The sequence below is a fragment of the Myotis daubentonii genome, chromosome 1, assembly GCF_963259705.1.
Source record: "Myotis daubentonii chromosome 1, mMyoDau2.1, whole genome shotgun sequence".
In the NCBI taxonomy this organism is placed as follows: domain Eukaryota; kingdom Metazoa; phylum Chordata; class Mammalia; order Chiroptera; family Vespertilionidae; genus Myotis; species Myotis daubentonii.
In genome coordinates this window covers 69,102,920-69,120,839 of record NC_081840.1, presented here as the reverse complement: position 1 = coordinate 69,120,839, position 17,920 = coordinate 69,102,920, and the positions used below count along the sequence as shown (strand labels likewise).

At 38.3% G+C, this 17,920-nt stretch overlaps 1 protein-coding gene across 2 annotated transcripts in view; it reads left to right on the top strand.

The window, feature by feature from the left end:
• Positions 1-17,920, top strand: part of SPRED1 (sprouty related EVH1 domain containing 1) — a 125,304-nt gene that overhangs the window by 47,653 nt on the left and 59,731 nt on the right. Inside the window, exon 2 of one of the 2 annotated variants that reach the window (XM_059705186.1) lies at positions 14,569-14,743. In XM_059705186.1, the coding sequence (XP_059561169.1) occupies positions 14,569-14,743 (175 nt within the window). Of the gene's footprint in view, positions 1-14,530; positions 14,744-17,920 lie in introns of those variants that run through there. The other variant, XM_059705176.1, reaches the window with a different exon arrangement.

Below are 17,920 nucleotides of genomic sequence, written 5' to 3'. Positions count from 1 at the left end.
TGATTAGCCAATGGGAAGGGTAGCGGTTGTACACTAATTACCATGTTTCTCTTTTATTAGATAAGGATATTTTCCATTAAAATGATACTTTGTTGGACATACTAGATTAAATATACTATTAATATTAATTTTGCCTGTTTTTACTTTATAAAAATTGAGATGAAATTCACAAATTTGACCATTTAACAAATATAACCATTTTAAAGTATACAATACAGTGGTATTTAGTACATTAACAATTTTTGTAACCATCATCTCACTCTAGTTCCAAAACACTTTTATCACCTTAAAAAGAACACCATATCCATTAAACAGTTAATTCCCTTTTATCCCCCACCCTCAATTCACTGGCAATCACCAATCTGTTTTCTGTCTGTATAGACTTATCTATATTTGATATTTGATATAAATGGAACCATGTAATATGTGACCCTGTGTGTATGACTTCTTTCATTTAGCATTAACACTGTAGCATATTAGTATTTCATTATTTTATAGATGATTTTATGTTAATTATTAAAAGTGTAGAGTTGAAGTCTTCCAACTATGATTGTAGATCTATTTATTTCTCCCTTCAGTTTTGTCAGTTTTTACTCTATATAGGTTTGGACCCTGCTATTTGGTGCATATCCTATATAATAAACGAGAAACATGTAAATTGACCATCCCTCCACTATGCTCACCAGCCAGTCTGGAGTGAGTATGTAAATTAACCCGACAAAAATTGCGGGTTAACTTGCATACACAGGCGCCAGGCGGAGAGCAGAGTGGGAGAGCTGGCAGCTTGGAAGACTTGGCAGAGTGGGAGGCTGTGGGACTGAGACAGAGCAGGAAGGGAAAACCAAGAGCATGGGGAGCACCAGGAATTCTGGGAATAGTAGTTCTTGTGGCAGCCCCAGTACCGGAAGCAGAAGCCCAGAGCGCACGGAGCACCAGGAATGCTGAGAATTGTAGTTCTGGTGGCAGATGGATCTCCACTTGAGCAGCAGTTCTCAACCTGTGGGTCACGACCCCTTTGGCGGTCGAACGACCCTTTCACAGGGATCGCCTGAGACCATCCTGCATATCAGATATTTACATTACGATTCATAACAGTAGCAACATTACAGTTATGAAGTAGCAACGAAAATAATTTTATGGTTGGGTCACAACATGAGGAGCTGTATTTAAAGGGCCAGAGGTTGAGAACCACTGCACTAGAGCAAAGTGAGCCTGGAGCAAGTTACTGTTGCTGTGGGGGTTGGAGGGAAAGCAAAGGTGAGAGACATAAGTAAAATCAGAGTGTCTCAGAAAAATAAAAGGGAAGATATCCTAAAACTTGCAGGAAACCTCCACCAATGAAGCAAAGAAAAAACAAATGCCTCTATTATTCTGTGAGCAACAAACCAAACTGCGTTGGGGGTCTCAGACAATTCGCTCATATGATTGCAAAGACAGACAGAAACTCGTGGATTGGAGAGGGCTCCCCTGAGGGCTCCCAGATTGGAGAGGGTGCAGGTCGGGCTGAGGGAGCCACTCCCCTTGCACGAATCTTTGTGCACCAGGCCCCTAGTATGTTTATAATTGTTACATCTTGATTGACTCTTTTATCAATGTATCATGACCTTTTCTCTAAAAATGTTTTACTTTAACTAGGACTCTGGAGTGTTACTAATATATTCATCCCAGCTCTCTCTTGGTTCCGTTTCATGGAATATTTTTTCTAATCCTTTCATTTTTTATTTTTTTAAATATATATTTTTTATTGATTTCAGAGAGGAAGAGAGAGGGAGAGAGAGAGAGAAACATCAGTGATGAGAGGGAATCATTGATGGGCTGCCTCTGCATACCCAACACTGGGGATCAAGCCTGCAACCCAGGCATATGCCCTGACTGGGAATCGAACCCTAACCGTCTGGTTCATAGGTGGATGATCAACCACTGAGTCATGACAGCTGGACCCATCCTTTCATTTTTAACCTGTTTGTGGTTTTGGATATAAAGTGAATTTCTTGTAGATAGTATATGGTTGGATTGTGTGTGTGTTTTAAAATCCTGTCAGTCTCTGCCTTTTGATTAGAGTTTAATGCACTTACATGTGAAGTCATTAATAATGAAGTACTTCTGCCATTTTTCTGTTTTTTGCATATTTCGTACCTTTTCTGTTCTTTATTTCCTCCATTTCTGTTTTGTGCATTTGATTTTTTTGTAGTATTTTTAACTCCCTCTAATTTCTTACGCTCTATATATTTTTTAGATTTTTTTTTTTAGTGGTTACTGTGGGGATTACAATTAATATTCTAAATTTATAACAACTCAGTGTAAATTGTTACTAGTTTAACTTTCATAGGATATAAAAATTCTGCCTCTATACAGATGTCTACTCCTTTTTATGTTGTAATTGTCACAAATTACATTTGTATATTAATGTGACTATTAATTTAGATTTGTAATTATTGACAACAAAAAGAAATTACAAGCCCAAAATGCCATACAAAAACAAACCCTGAAGTAGCTGATTTCCACAGTTAATAATGGTGTTATATTTATATTGTTTTGTTTTGTTAATGGTTTTATATTTACCAATATGTTACACTCCCTGATCTTTATCTGAGAATGTCTTATTTTCCTCTTCACTTTTGAAGGATGGTTTTGCTGTGTATAATTCTGGGTTGACCATTTCTCTCCCAGCTCTTTAAATGTGTCATCTCCCTGCCTCTTACCTCCATTATTTTCTATGAGAAATTGACTCTTAATTTTATTGAGGATCCCTTGTATATAATGAGTAGTTTCTCTCTTGCACCTTCAAGATTCTCTGTCTTTCAACAACTTAATTGTTTATGTCTTGGTTTCTAGCTCTTTATCCTTTTTGGAGTTTAACTTCTTGGATGTGTAGATTTATGTATTTCACAAAGTATAGGAAGGTTTTTGGCCCTTTTTTCTTCAAATATTCTTTCCTGTTCTTTTTTCTCCAGAGATTGCCCATTACATATATGTTGGTATATTTTATAGTGTTCCACAGATTTCTTAGGCTCTGTTCCTTTTTCTTCATTTTTCTTTCAGTACCTTAGACTGGATGATATCAGTTTACCATTCTTTAAGCTCACTAATTCTTCTCCATTCTCAAATCAGCTTGGTATTGAAACCTTGCAGTACATTTTTCATTTTGGTTACTGTACTTACCAGCTTCAGAATTTGTTTGGTTCCTTTTTATAATTTGTTTCTTTATTGCACATACATTGCTTTCCTGATTTCCTTTGAGTATATTTAAGACAGTTGATTTAAGTGTTTGTATAGGAAGTCCAATGCATGTACTTCCTCAGAGATCATTTCTGTTAATTTCATCTGTGAATAAGCCAAACTTCCATGTTTCTTTTCATGCTTCGTACATTTTTGTTGGAAACTGAACGTTTTTAATATTATACTGTGATAACTCTGGAAATCAGATACTTCAGTGTTTGTTTTTGTTGCTGGCTGTGGGATGTAATTTGTTTAGTTACTTTTCTAAACTATTTTTGTACAGTCTTTATTCTTTGCCATGTGTGGTATCTGAAGTCTGTTCATTTAGCCTGGGGTTTTCTCATGCTTTGACAGATTTCCTTGAACACCAGGAGCTAAAAAAAAAAAAAGAAAGAAAAACTCTCCCAGTCTTTGCATATTATATCAAGGCACTCTTTCAAAGCTTAGCCAACTTTGCCTTACCCTTTACTTCCTGCATGAGCCTAGAGGTCAGCCCAAGATAAGAACTTAGGGTCTTCTCAGATCTTTCCTGCACACGTGTTGTACCTTGTGTGTGCATGTGGCTTTCTGAATTCCCCGGTATATGAGATCAGTTTTAATAGCTCTAGTTCCCCAAAGAAACTGTCTCCCCAGCTTTTCCTCCTAGGCTTTTGGTACATCTGTTGTTGGCCTCTGTGATATTTTGTGCTTGGCAGCAGCTGGTTGTTTGTTTGCTTTACGGTGTGTTTGAGGAATACAAACACCTTGTGTTGAGCCTTCACATAATAGCTCCAGACACAATTCTTTGAGCTTAAGGTCTGTTCTACTCTCTCTGGAACCAGGGGCCAGGATCTCATGCTGAGAACGCAGGCTTCCTTCTTCAAGACCACTGCTAAGGTGTGGGAGTGGAGAGTGGGGTTAGGCTAACAACAAGTAATAGTGCCACACAGCTTTCCTACCTTTTTTAAGTTGCCTTTTGGTATAGCATTTGCTTGGTCTCTGTAAACCTTTGACTATCTTCTAGAGTTCTGACAAAGAAGATTCTGACAATTTTTACTCTTAGTACTTCTGTTGTGTGATGGGCCCTTGGAGCCACTTTCAATGCCATCTTCCTCTTTTTACTTTTTAAATATAACTACTAGGATATTGAAGATTACATATATGGCTTGCAATATATTTCTATTGGACAGCACTGCTATAGGGTAATAAGTTTCTGTGAATATTGAATCCATTTATGTTGCATTTGGGAGGAAAAACGTTTAAAATTTTCAAAGGCCTCACAATTAGGATTAGCTATTTACCCTTATGCTTTTTATTCCAAGACTAAAAAGCATAAGGGCAAATAGCTAGTGTGGTATTTTTAGAGGAACTCTTTAGGCTTCCTTCTACACGATGAAATGTTAACATTGTGTAATTATGTACCTATATCATTGAAGTCTCCTAAATTCTGACTAGATTCTGCATCTGCTGAAAGCACTCGTGATTCCATATCCCTTTAGCATCCTTGGCTTGTTTGCCTGATCCCCGAATAATTGGCCTCCTAGATATGCAGGGTTGCCAGCTTACCCTTGTTATTCCTCTGATCCTTGCCATTAAATGCTAAGATGTTATATGTCTGGTTATATGCATTCTCAGCATGAGTAAGCTGTACTCTAAATACTTACTTACAGGTGCATTTTAAAAGCGAGTGATCTTTGCTTCTACTAAATAAGGTTACATGTGCAGAACCATAGAAGGAGTTGGCAACATATTCAAAAGTTGTGGGTACAAATGTAAGGGATTCTGCTGGCTTCATTAGCAAAAATCTCTCTATATAAAAGGCTACTATGCAAAGTGTCCCCTTGGGAGTTCAACCAAGAGACCAGGAGTTCGACTGCTCGCTATGACATGTTCTGACCACCAGGGGGCAGTGTGGAATGAAGGAAGGCCCCGGCCAACAGCCAGAAAACCCCAATGGCCCCTGATCATCAGCCAAGCATAGGGACCCTACCTGTGCTCGAATTTCATGCACCGGGCCTCTAGTCATTTTATAATGCTGACAATGAATGAATTGCCTCCTGAGTGTCAACTGAATCTCTTTGAGTCTTTCTCTGGCCAAAGAGAGCATTGATCTCTCATTGAATTCTCTTGCCATTGCCCTGAAGTAGTCAGAAGAGTATTGCTTCATCTTAGTTATAAATCCGCATTTTTCCATTAATATTTCTGCTACTACAGATTATAAGACCAAGCAGTGTAATTTTACTGAAGACACCAAGAAACAACAGTAGTAGACTACTATGTCTTCTTCCTACCTGGTGGAAAGCAACTTTTCATATTATCACATGGTGGTACACACAAGGATATCATGTACCTAATTTAAATCAGAAAAATGGAACAGTGTCCACTTTTTGCTTTAAGTAAGAATTACTAACCACAGCTAACCATCAAGTACCAATTTAAAAAGTAAATTTAAAAAGATAAATTTAAAAAATAAAATACATTGTGGGGAATAGGATATTTTGTTACTGTAAATATTCCTCTGTGGGAAATGTTATAAATTCTTATTGTAAGGAACAAATGTTAAGAGATTCAAAGTATCTTTTTTTGGGGGGGGGGGGCTATTTTGTTTTGATATAGTCTGAAGGTACGAAGTCCAGATAATCATGAGGCTAAAATCAAGGTATTGGTAGGGTTGCATTCCTTCTGGATGGAGGCTCCAAAGAAGAATCAGTTTCCTTTTCCAGCTCATAAGACACCTGCACTCTTGTTTTAGGACCCTTACCATGTCCAAAGCCAACTGTGATTCTGACCTCCTTCCTCTATGTCCCTTCCCACTTAAATTGATCTTTTATGATTTCGTTTTCATTTTCTGAATATTGCTTATTTTTATCTTTATTGTTGAAAGTATTACATATGTCCCTTTTTTCCCATTGACCCCCTTTACCCTACACTGTCCCCTCCCAGTAAAACATTACCATTCAAATATTAAGTATTTTGTTCCCTTGGAAGTGTGGTACTTTTATGGTTTACTTGCGAGAGGATGATATAACTTCACTTAACTAGCATTCAGGTAACTAATGTGCTGGGAAATTTCATCTTGATAAATCTGTAAATTATAGCACCTAAGAATCTGTTGCAGAGCAATATGCCCTTGACCGGAATCGAACCCGGGACCCTTCAGTCGGAGGGCTGACGCTCTCTCCAGTGAGCCAAACCAGCTAGGGCTAGACCAATTATTCTTAATCTCAGGTTTGTGAACCTCTTGGAATTGTATTCAGATATGAATTTTTAACTATATGTGTTTGTGGGGGTTTTTGCAGTGAAATAGTCCATAGCTTTAATCACAATTTCAGTAGCATCAGTGACCACCCTAGTACCTCAATTTAAGAACCATTTCTATACAAAACAATATGACTTACATAGATCTGGCTTTTTTTCAGATCTGTTTCCTAAATTTTTGTACATTCCTAATTGCCAGTTGGTAATTTATAATGTAAAAGCTGACTGTTTCTAAACTTAACATTTCTAAAACACTTTCCTTTGTTTTTCTTTCTTTTTCTGTGTTCCTCTCTCCTTTCTTTCTCTCTACTATCCCATTCCCTACCGCAACACCTCCAGACCCATGCTTAGAGCATTTGATACCAATATGTTAATATTTTCTTTTACCTTTCTGCCAGAGAGCTTGCCTATATCTCCCTCCCTCCCTCCCTCCCTCCTTCCCTCCCTCCCTCCCTCCCTCCCTCCCTCCCTCCCTCCCTCCCTCCCTCCCTTCCTTCCTTCCTTCCTTCCTTCCTTCCTTCCTTCCTTCCTTCCTTCCTTCCTTCCTTCCTTCCCTCTTTCCAAGAAGTGGGCTTAGGAAACAAGTTACAGAGGCACACTAGTTACAGAAGGGCCCTTGGAGTTTAGGAGAAAGAAAGAGGCAAGAAAAATGCTCCTGGAGTAAGGTGAGGGTGGTGAAAGGCACAGGGGTGCTCCATAGAGAACTCCTCATTTTCTGTAGTTCTCAATTTAAAAAACTTAAAAAATACATGGTTTTATTGAATTTTTTAGAAAGAAAGGGGGAGGGACAGAGAGATAGAAACATTGATGAAAGAGAAACATCATCAATCAGCTGCCTCCTGAATGCCCATACTGGGATCTGAGCCCACAACCTGGGCATGTGCCCTGACCAGGAATCGAACTGTGACCTCTTGGTTCCTGGTCCATGCTCAACCACTGAGCAACACCGGCCGGAGTAGTTCCCAATTTTATATGGGTACATGGTTGCCTGGAAATACAGACTACATTTTCTAGTTTCCCTTATAGATAGGTTTAGTATTGTGACAATGTGTGTATATAAACATCTATTTTATTAAGATATTATGTAAAATTTGTTATAACAACTTCCTTAGTAATCTCTCGGCCTGTAGTCTCTCCTTGTTACAAATTTTTCTGTGCTTTCAAGTTGTGGAAATCTTTATTAAATATCCTCTTTTGGTAGGAAATTGATTAAGAAGGTACATAACTAATGCATATTGGCAATATCGTAATAATTTGCCAGTTTTTATTTTTGGAAAAGATATAATTGAGAACTGTTTGAAATAATGTTAAACATATCAATGAAAGGGCAGAAAGGTTTAGAAGTTGGATTAAGTTTAGGAATGGGAAGGGGAAGTTTTCTGTACAGATCCATGCTGGAGCAGAATGGGCACTAGAGATGAAGAAAAATTATTGGAGATAAGTCTCAATTCAGCAACACTATACAACAGCTGTGAAGACCTGGTTTCCATGTCCAGGAGAACAGAGAAGCGTATGTAGCTGAGAAACATTTCATTTCTGGGCAATGGAAAAGGACTAGTATGTGTTATAATTTAGTAAATACATGAATACTTGCTCTGCTTGACATAGGTGATTCAAGGGACTTTCTTACTTTGACAGAAAATAGAGTATTCTGTTTGCTAAAATGACTTCAAAAGAAAAAAGGTTTTATTTCTTACTAGGATGTAAAGGGCTTAAAATAGGTATGTATGAGATCTTACAAAAAGTCAACAGCATAAATCATAAAGGAAAAGAAATACATTTGACCATGGTAAAATAAAAGCTTTGTTCTTTAAAAGACAGCATTTAGAAATAAAAGAAGCCAGATTTATGATTGACATAACTGGCAAAGAATTAGTATTTATAATAAAAATAATTTATGCAGATTAATAGAACAAAGACAACCCATTTGAAGGAGCGTAAAGAAAGAATGAAAAGAGCAAGAAGGTAGATGAGTGGATATGTTGTAGGCTTGTTAATAACAGCAGGAGGTTTAAGAGTCCATTTATCTTTGTGTTTGGTCCTCATTTTGCCTTAACTTTATTGAAATGCCAGTTGAAAATTCTATAAAATAAAGGTCATAGTTACTATTAAGAATTTTAGATAATTTAGAATACTTACTGTGTAGTTATAACCTCATCAAGTCCTTTGGCTCTTCCTCCAACGTCCACCCAAATCAGTCAATTTCTCTGTGTTCATTATTAGCACTCTAGTCCAATCCAGCATTACCGCTCACCTAGATTTCTAAATCGTCTACTATGGCATGAAAGGATGTATTTGATGTAATTGTTCAAATAAGACCAGAGGTTAACAATTGAGGTTCAATTTAGATTTTGAATAAAATAAAGGAAACCAAGCATCATTTTCAAGAGTCTCTTCACTTCATTAGAATTGAAAGCTAGTCTGCAAAAGTGGTTGTTATGTAGTTCATTGTCGAAGTGAAGAACAGAGCTTTAGTTGGAAGTATTTTCGAAAATAATACTAAAGAACTAAATTCTTGTCAGATTTGTCTTTTTGGATAAATCATTGGAACAAATGCCTTTCAACTAAATATTTTAAAGATACTCAAGAGTGAAATTCTGAGAGCACATTGTTATTATAAATGACTGCTGTGTCAGAGAAGAATAAACTGCAAATATGATACCCAGAGAGTAAAAATTCAACAAAATTTTGAATATTAACTCCATGATGGCAAATATTACTTTTACTTATTTTCCACATTTATTAGAATGGACTTCTATTGCTTGCATGATCAGGAAAAAATAGTCTGTTATACTTTAAATAGAAGGATAGGATTTGGTTTCTTGCCCTTAGGTCACTTTTATCTAAGGAGGGAATGACAAGTACAAATTTTACTCTGCTCCGAGGAAGAAGAGTATGACAGAGTTTGTAAGAGCTGCCATTAGTCTTTGGGAGTGGTTGCATGTTTTAGACAAAAGAGTTGCTGCTTTTATTTGGGAAAAGAAGACATTTGAAGGCAAGGAGGTTATGAGATGAAAACTGGTGGAAAAGATTAACCTTCTCAAGAATGAAGGTCTTTGAGGGGGGAAAAAAAGCCCCACACAATATTGAACAGCTTGACTTTTATGGTATTCTAATCTTAGGTCTTGAAGTTGACAGCTGAGTTGTTAAATTATAAGCTAATGAAGGCTATGGAAGGGTGAATACAGATTTACGTAATAGGCTTTTGGAGTACATTAAAGCTTTTAGAGGTATTGAGAGGAATTATGTTAGAGATACTTTTGTTTGAAACTTACTTATACACTTTTAAAATAACATTCTAAATTGTTTACGGTATCTATAATAATAAAAGCGTAATATGCTAATTAGACCGGACGACCTTCCGGACAAAGCCAGGGCTACGAGTGAAGCCCAGGCTCCCAGATGCTTGCCGGCAGCCGGAGGGAAGCCCAGGTTCTGGGTGCCAGAGGGAAGCCGGTGCCAGCAGCCAGGGAAAGGAAGGTCTACTCTTGCACAAATTTTGTGCATTGGGCCTCTAGTCTTGTATAAAGCCAAAGGCAGTTAAAAATGGGTTTTAATTTATTTAGATTACTTATAGTTTATAAATATGAATAAAAATAATTTTTGAAGAAACTTAGAAATGAAGGGAAAAATATCAAATTTCACCATCGTAAAATAACCACTAGATTTTTAAATATTTTTAAAATAATCTTACTTATGTATGTTTTTATATTTTTAAAATAAAAAATATGTCTGAGAACCATTATACAAATTGTAAATGAGAGAAAGATTCAAAGATGATAAAATAAGAGTCTATGCCCTAAAGAGAACAGCTGCTCTCCCACACTGAGGTCAAGATATACCCTGAGCTTCTGCATTGGGTATTTTACTCCAAGTCTTAAAGAATTAATATAAAATCCTTAAATTTCCCAGCTGACTAAATAATTAGACAAGAAGGAAGAGTCAGGGTTCTATAGTAAATAGACACTTAAATGATTATTGGGAACTTGAATTTAGGTTTTTGACCCACTTCCTTTGTGACTTGGTAACTTCACTGGACTTCAAATGTGTTGAGCTTCAAATGTATGAGTTTAGTTCACAAACATTTAAACCTAATATGTCTAAGTTAGGTGCTGGGTTTTGGTATAATTCAGTCCAGCTTTTATGCACCCACACCTCCACTGACCAGTACTCTGAGTTGAAGATTGGTAAGAATTGGGCCTAAATAAGAATTAGAGCCTCTGAATAACTGAATAATAAAAAGTTTAGATAGAATGGTCACCTGTAAAGCTAAAGACTTTCAAAGCTTCTATATAAAAAGTTATTTTGACCCCAATAATAAAGGTTTATGGTTGACCATGTACATTTTATTTTTCCCTATATGGCTTTGAATGATCAGGATGACAACTACTTCAATTTAAAATTCTTTGTTGTAGTAATAATAGTGATTATTATATGCCAGGCATTGTTTACATTTATTAAAGGTGGGTTCTGTAACTTCTCTGTAACTTTTCAAGGACACACAGCTAGTAAGTTTTGGAGCCAGGATCCAACGTATGAAAGTTTGACTTTAGACTCCTCACTAAGCCACAACACAGTATAGTTTTAAAAGTGTACAACTCTCTTATAGGAGATTTGTGTCCAGAATATATAAAGAACTTCCAGAAGAATTGGTATTAAAAACAGCATAATAAAAAAAATGATCAAAAGACTTAACAAAGAAGCTATACAAATGGCCAGTAAGCATATGAAAAGATGTTCAACATCATGAGTTATCAGAGAAATTGACATTAAAACCAGCATAGGTTACCACTATATACTCAGTACAATGAATAAAATTTAAAAGTTTGAAAACATTCAGTGTTGGTAAGGATGTGGCACAACTTCCATACATTATTGATGCTACCATACATTATTGATGAACGATGGTACAACCACTTTGGAAAACAGTTTTTTAGTTTACAATTAAGCATACTACCCACCCTAGCTGGTTTGGCTTAGTAGATAGAGCTTTGGCCTACAGACTGAAGGGTCCTGGGTTTTGATTCTTGTCAAGGGCACATGCCTGGGTTGCAGGCTCGATCTCCAGTAGGGGGCATGCAGGAGGCAGCTAATCAATGATTGTCATCAATGATGTTTCTATCTCTCCCTCTCTGAAATCAATAAAAATATCTAAATAATAAAAAACCCAGTGGTCGTAACACCATAAGGACCAAAGATTGGTCACCAGTAGGATGCATGGATGGTGAGGTGCGTGCGGGTGGGCGGGGCTGCGTGTGTGGTGAGGAGCATGCAGGTGGGTGGGGACTTGACTCTGGGTCCCACAGCACGCCAGGACTCGGGGGTCTGGGGTCTCACACGATTTCCCGTGGGTCTGGGTCTCATGCGATTTCGTGCGCTGGGTCACTAGTCCTATCTAATAAAAGAGAAACATGGTAATTGGCGTACGACCGCTACCCTTCCCATTGGCTAATCAGGGCGATATGCAAATTAATCACCAGCCAAGATGGCGGTTAACTGCCAACAAAGATGGCGGCTAATTTGCATACTGCAGGCAGGGCGGGACAGCGCCATCCCGCCTGCCCTGCTGCCATCCGGGCCTGCTATTTGCAACCCGGGTGGCAGGCGGCCCCTATGGGAACAGACCCAGGGCTGGCAGCAGGACCCCAGCGATCGGCCACTGGCCACGCCCACAAATGGCCCACCAGGGGGATCCCCAGCCGACAGGTGCTAATGCACTGGTTTGCCAAAACGCACACCCAGGCAGCCTTTGCCCTGCACGAACTATGCAGCCCAACTATGCAGCCTGGAGAGGGGAGTGGGGCCGCTGGGAGCAGGGCGCTGGGAGGAGGGCGGGAACTTCCCAGTGTTTGCGTCAGGCAGCTCAGAGCAGAGTGCGAACTATCCCCGCTGGCAGCTGCTTGCTCATTCACTTACTTGCTCATTCATTCACTCATTCACTCACTCATTATTCACTCACTCAGCAAACCCACTCAGGTCCATGGCACCAGGTCAGGCACTGAAGTTGAAGCAGGCTAAGACAGAGCTATGACCTCAAGATGTTAGAAATTCAGTATGCAGCCAGGAGAGGGGTGCCAGGACGCTGGGAGCAGGGGGGAACTTTCCCGGGGTGGGCTTCAGGGAGCCGGGTGTGGGGCCAGAACTTCTGCCATGTTGCCGTGGCAATGCGTTCCCGCCCATTAGCTGCTTGCTCATTCACTTACTTGCTCATTCACTCACTCATTCACTCACTCATTATTCACTCACTCAGCAAACTCACTCAGGTCCATGGCACCAGGCCAGGCACTGAAGGTGAAGCAGGATAAGACAGAGCTATGTCCTCAAGATGTTAGTAATTCAGTAGGGCGAAGCAGGCACATGAACGAGGCAGTTGTATGCACAGATGCAGTGTACTGGGCTCAGTGAGGGCTGTAACTAACGCTGACTTTGTTCTCTTGATAAAATGGGGCCTCGGGAGCCAGGCTGCCCAAGCCTGTAGGCCTGTGCCTAGGCCAGGAGTGGCCGGGGTCCCGGAACATGACAGAAGATGCAGGTTGGGCTGAGGGGACTGGCCCCACTCCTCACTCTCAACCCTTAGTGCACAAATTTTTGTGCACTGGGCTACTAGTATATATATAAAAGCATATTACCCTGTGAATTAAAAGGTACAAGTATTGACGCTGATTCCATGTATATGAAATCCCATAATAGGCAAAACTAATGTGTATGTTAGAAATCAGAACCATGGTTGCCTATTTGATGGGAAGGAGGCTTAAAGGACTTTTCTGTAGTCATAAAATCTTTTATAGCATGATTACCAGTGTTGGTTATGAAGACATGTACATTTGTCAGAATTTATTGAATTATATATTGAGATCGGAATATGTTATTGTGTGTAAAGTATACTTCAATAAAATATGTAAAGTGAAAAAAGGAAAGTGGAATATTTTAAACAGGCACTATGGCAAGAGAAATGACAACTGGCAACCTAGGACTTAGAACATAGAGGCTGAGTAGCATAGAACTGTTAACATAGAACTTCAGTTGATATTCAATAACCAAAACAAGTTTAAGTTTATGTTCAGTATATTTTTCTAAGTTAGCAAGGTATACTATTTTTAGAAAGGATTTCATCAGTAATTATTATATTAAAAGCATTAGAACTAAAATGCTTAGATGTCAGTTATTTAGAACATTAGTAGATGAAACACACTTCTTAGATTTTATGTAAAGAGTATTTGCAGTTAATATTGGGAAATGATTCTGAATGGAACTAGAATGTAGTGTAGTCTCTTACGAATAGTCTTCCAAAAAGAAGGCATGAAATTCAGGTTTCAATTACTTGATAAGTTATTGAAACAGAACATTTGTCTTTATATGATTCGTGTGGTTTAGATTCCAGGCTGTGAGAAGATATAAAAAACATGGTGTCTGAGTTTCAGACTTTTATTTATAATAAATTCCAGAAATGTTAAAAAGTTATAGGTGTCACTATTAAATATGCTAAAAGATAGCAGGAATTTGTCCTGGTCGTACTGCAGCAGTTGAATATATATAGACAAATTTGATGAGGGCCTATGTAATTTGACAATGTTTGTCTCTGGGGTTTTTCTTAATTTGTTCCATGACAATCAAATGTGCTTGAACTATTCAAATGATTAATTGAAATAAGAGTTCTGTAGTCTTTTATTGTGAGGTTGATCTTTAAAATAAAGGTTAACCTTTTGCCGAAACCAGTTTGGCTCAGTGGATAGAGCGTCGGCTTGCGGACTGAAAGGTCCCAGGTTCGATTCCGGTCAAGGGCATGTACCTGGGTTGCGGGCACATCCCCAGTAGGAGGTGTGCAGGAGGCAGCTGATCGATGTTTCTCTCTCATCGATGTTTCTAACTCTCTATCTCTCTCCTTTCCTCTCTGTAAAAAATCAATAAAATATATTTAAAAAAAAAAAAAAGGTTAACCTTTTAAGTTAGTTTATATTTTTGACATCTTTCAAGTAGATTACTTTCTGTAGAATATCATGGAAGTATTAAGCACTTTAACTGATGTGGTCTTTGATTTCTCAAACAAGACTGGAAGCTTGGCTGGTTTTTGTTTATGGAAAAACTAACTTATAATCTTTGCCTTTGTTTTAGTAATAGTTATGCACGAGTGCGAGCTGTGGTGATGACCCGGGATGACTCCAGTGGCGGATGGTTGCCCCTTGGAGGTAGTGGACTGAGCTGCGTCACTGTCTGCAGAGCCTCCCACCAGGAAGAGGATGGCTGCTCTGACTTTCTTATCCGTGGAGAGCGGCTCAGGGATAAAATGGTAACTGATAATGCATTTATTATAATTTTAAGATTCCATAGAATAAATTATTAATTTAAAATAATTATTAGTGTGCCATAATTGATGAGAATTATTTTTGCCCAGATCAATGGTTATATTTTCTGAAACTCTTTTAATATTAAGCATGATGAACTATTCCTATTTTTTTTGCAACTGGAAATAATATTAATGCACATGTGTTAGAGGAGAGCTGCTTTTGTGGTTAAGTTTAATGGAAGTGTTCCTGGGTAGTCCCCCTAGTTCAGTGATGGTGAACCTTTTGAGCTCGGCTTGCCAGCATTTTGAAAAACCCTAACTTAACTCTGGTGCCGTGTCACATATAGAAATTTTTTGATATTTGCAACCATAGTAAAACAAAGACTTATACTTTTGATATTTATTTTATATATTTAAATGCCATTTAACAAAGAAAAATCAACCAAAAAAATGAGTTTGCATGTCACCTCTGACACGCGTGTCATAGGTTCGCTATCACTGCCCTAGTTATTAAACCAGGTGCACCCTGCCTCTCCTTCTCTCCACTATCTCCTAGACTGGAGGCTGGCAGGCTATATAGTCCACAGGCCAAATCCAGGCCTGCCACCTGTTTTCGTACGGCCCATGAGTTGGTTTTAGCATTTTTAAATAATTGAAAATAATCAAAGAAGAGTAATAATTTCGTGGCACATGAAAATATGTTTGTGGACTGGTTTAGCATGCTCATTTAGCATCTATGATGTTTTTTCTATTGAAAAATGTATTTTAAATTCTAAAATTTTCATATATGAACATTTTAAAAAGTTATTTTTAATTTGTTGATTTAAAAGGGAGGGAGAAAGAGAGAAACATCAATTTGTTGTTTCACTTATTTATGCATTCATTGGTTGATTCTTGTATGTGCCCTGACCAAGGATCAAACCCACAACCTTTGCATATCGGGAGGATGCTCTAACCAACTGAGCTACCCAGTCAGGGCCTTAGCATTTTAAATAAATTTATTTTTAATTTTGGTTATTGATTTCTGAATAATCTTTACTATTGAATTATTTCAGTTATTTAACTTTTCTTGTTAAACTAACTTTCTTGTGCCTCTGTTTCTGCCTCAGTGAAAGGGAGAGTTATCCTAAGTCAGAGGTCCTCAAACTATGGCCCGTGGGCCACGTGGGGCCCGCCAAAAACATTTATCCAGCCTGCTGGGTGTTTTTGCCGCCGCTGTGTGCATAGGAATTTGTTCATAGTTTTTTTTTAAACTATAGTCCGGCCCTCCAACGGTCTGAGGGACAGTGAACTGGCCCCCTGTTTAAAAAGTTTGAGGACCCCTGTTCTAAGTCATCTTGAAAGTCTCCCAGCTCTAGTGTTTTGTGAGCTTATGATTCACTCCTAACAATGTATCTCAGTGAACCAGAATGTCGTTTTAGGATTGTAGGAAACCCCAATATCTAAAGGTGATTCTGGCTTTCCATAAGATGGTGGCTGGCACATACTATTGCTAATCTATATATATAAAATACTACGCAACGGTTATGACCTGTCACTATGACAACGCACTGACCACCAGGAGCAGACACTCAACTTAGGAGCTGCCCCCTGGTGGTCAGTGTGCTCCCACAGCCAATCTCCCGCGGTCCCTACCCCCAAGCCAGCGGCCCTATTGGCCCTGATCACTGGTCAGGCCGAGGGACCCCACCCATGCACGAATTCATGCACCAGGCCTTTAGTTTAAAATAAGGCTTTGTAGACTTCTAAGAAAGAGTTTATGGTGACTTGTCCTGGACTGTAATACTACTCATCTGAGCTAATGGTAACTGGGAAATGTTGTTGGAGGAGAAGTTGTTGATTTTAGAAACTGAGTATAAAATACTGATGATCTAAAAATATTAGCTGTATTAATGGACAGATTATTTTAGGGTAATTTAATAAATGACATAATCTGCATAACTAGGAGTGAGGCTGATCAGAATCAGCTCAGACTGATGGATTAGGGCAGGGGTGGGCAAACTTTTTGACTCGAGGGCCACAATGGGTTCTTAAACTGGACCGGAGGGCCAGAACAAAAGCATGGATGGAGTGTTTGTGTGAACTAATATAAATTCAAAGTAAACATCATTACATAAAAGGGTACGGTCTTTTTTTTTTTTTTTTTTAGTTTTATTCATTTCAAACTGGCCGGATCCGGCCCGCGGGCCGTAGTTTGCCCACGGCTGGATTAGGGGTTGGTCATTGTGGCTTTGACATAAAGCTAGTGTGAAAGTGTGAATAAACCTGGGATTCAGAAAGAACACAAACTTATTCCCTGTGGCAGGCTTAAAAGGAGCCCTTAGGTATAGAATTATAATAGATTAACAAGAAAATACATTCTTCTGATAGATGCACTGACTAGGAATCAGAACATTTGTTGTTTCACCTGACTACTTCTCCTTGAGGAAGCTTGTTATCTGTGTAACAGGGTAATCAGTATATCTCAGTGTAGACATGAAGGAAAAGTTATTCACTTGGAGGGTTGCCATATTTCTTGCAGAGATTAGCTATATAGTAAAGCATTTTAGGTTATGTGGACTTGTATGATTAAAGGCAGAGGCAATAATGAATGCATGGTTATAAATTTAAAACAGCAGTGTCTTGAAGAATTTCAAGACAAATAGGACAGTGAGATTGAAATAAGCAGATTAATTACCCCCCTCTGCTGGGTAATACACTTTTGATCAAGATACTTCTGAAGCAATACAGATTGAAGTATATATTCTTCTTTTATTGTCACTGCATTTTGGATTCTTAATGTCCATTTCTGTAGATGTTTTTATTGATTGGTTTTATTTCAATTCCGTTTGCTGAGTTCTAGTTTTTTTATTTATCTAAGAAAGAAGTACTCTGTGACTGTTGAGTTTATAAATTTGCAACGTTCTTCCCAAGTTGATAGTTATCTTTAAAATCCTCATTTGCTAAAAACTGTTTTGTACCCATTTTGTCTGTCAGTCACATCTTAGTATCCTTTACCTTAGATAAATTCTAAAAATGAAGTGAAATACCTGCCCCTCATATCCCAAGAAAAACTTGTGGTCTTTAAGAAAGAATAGATAATTAGTAAAGAGGAGTACCATGGCCATTTGTATAGCTAACAAAGAAATATTGGTAATATTTTAAAGAGTGTTCATAAATCAGAATGCTGGTAATAGTAGT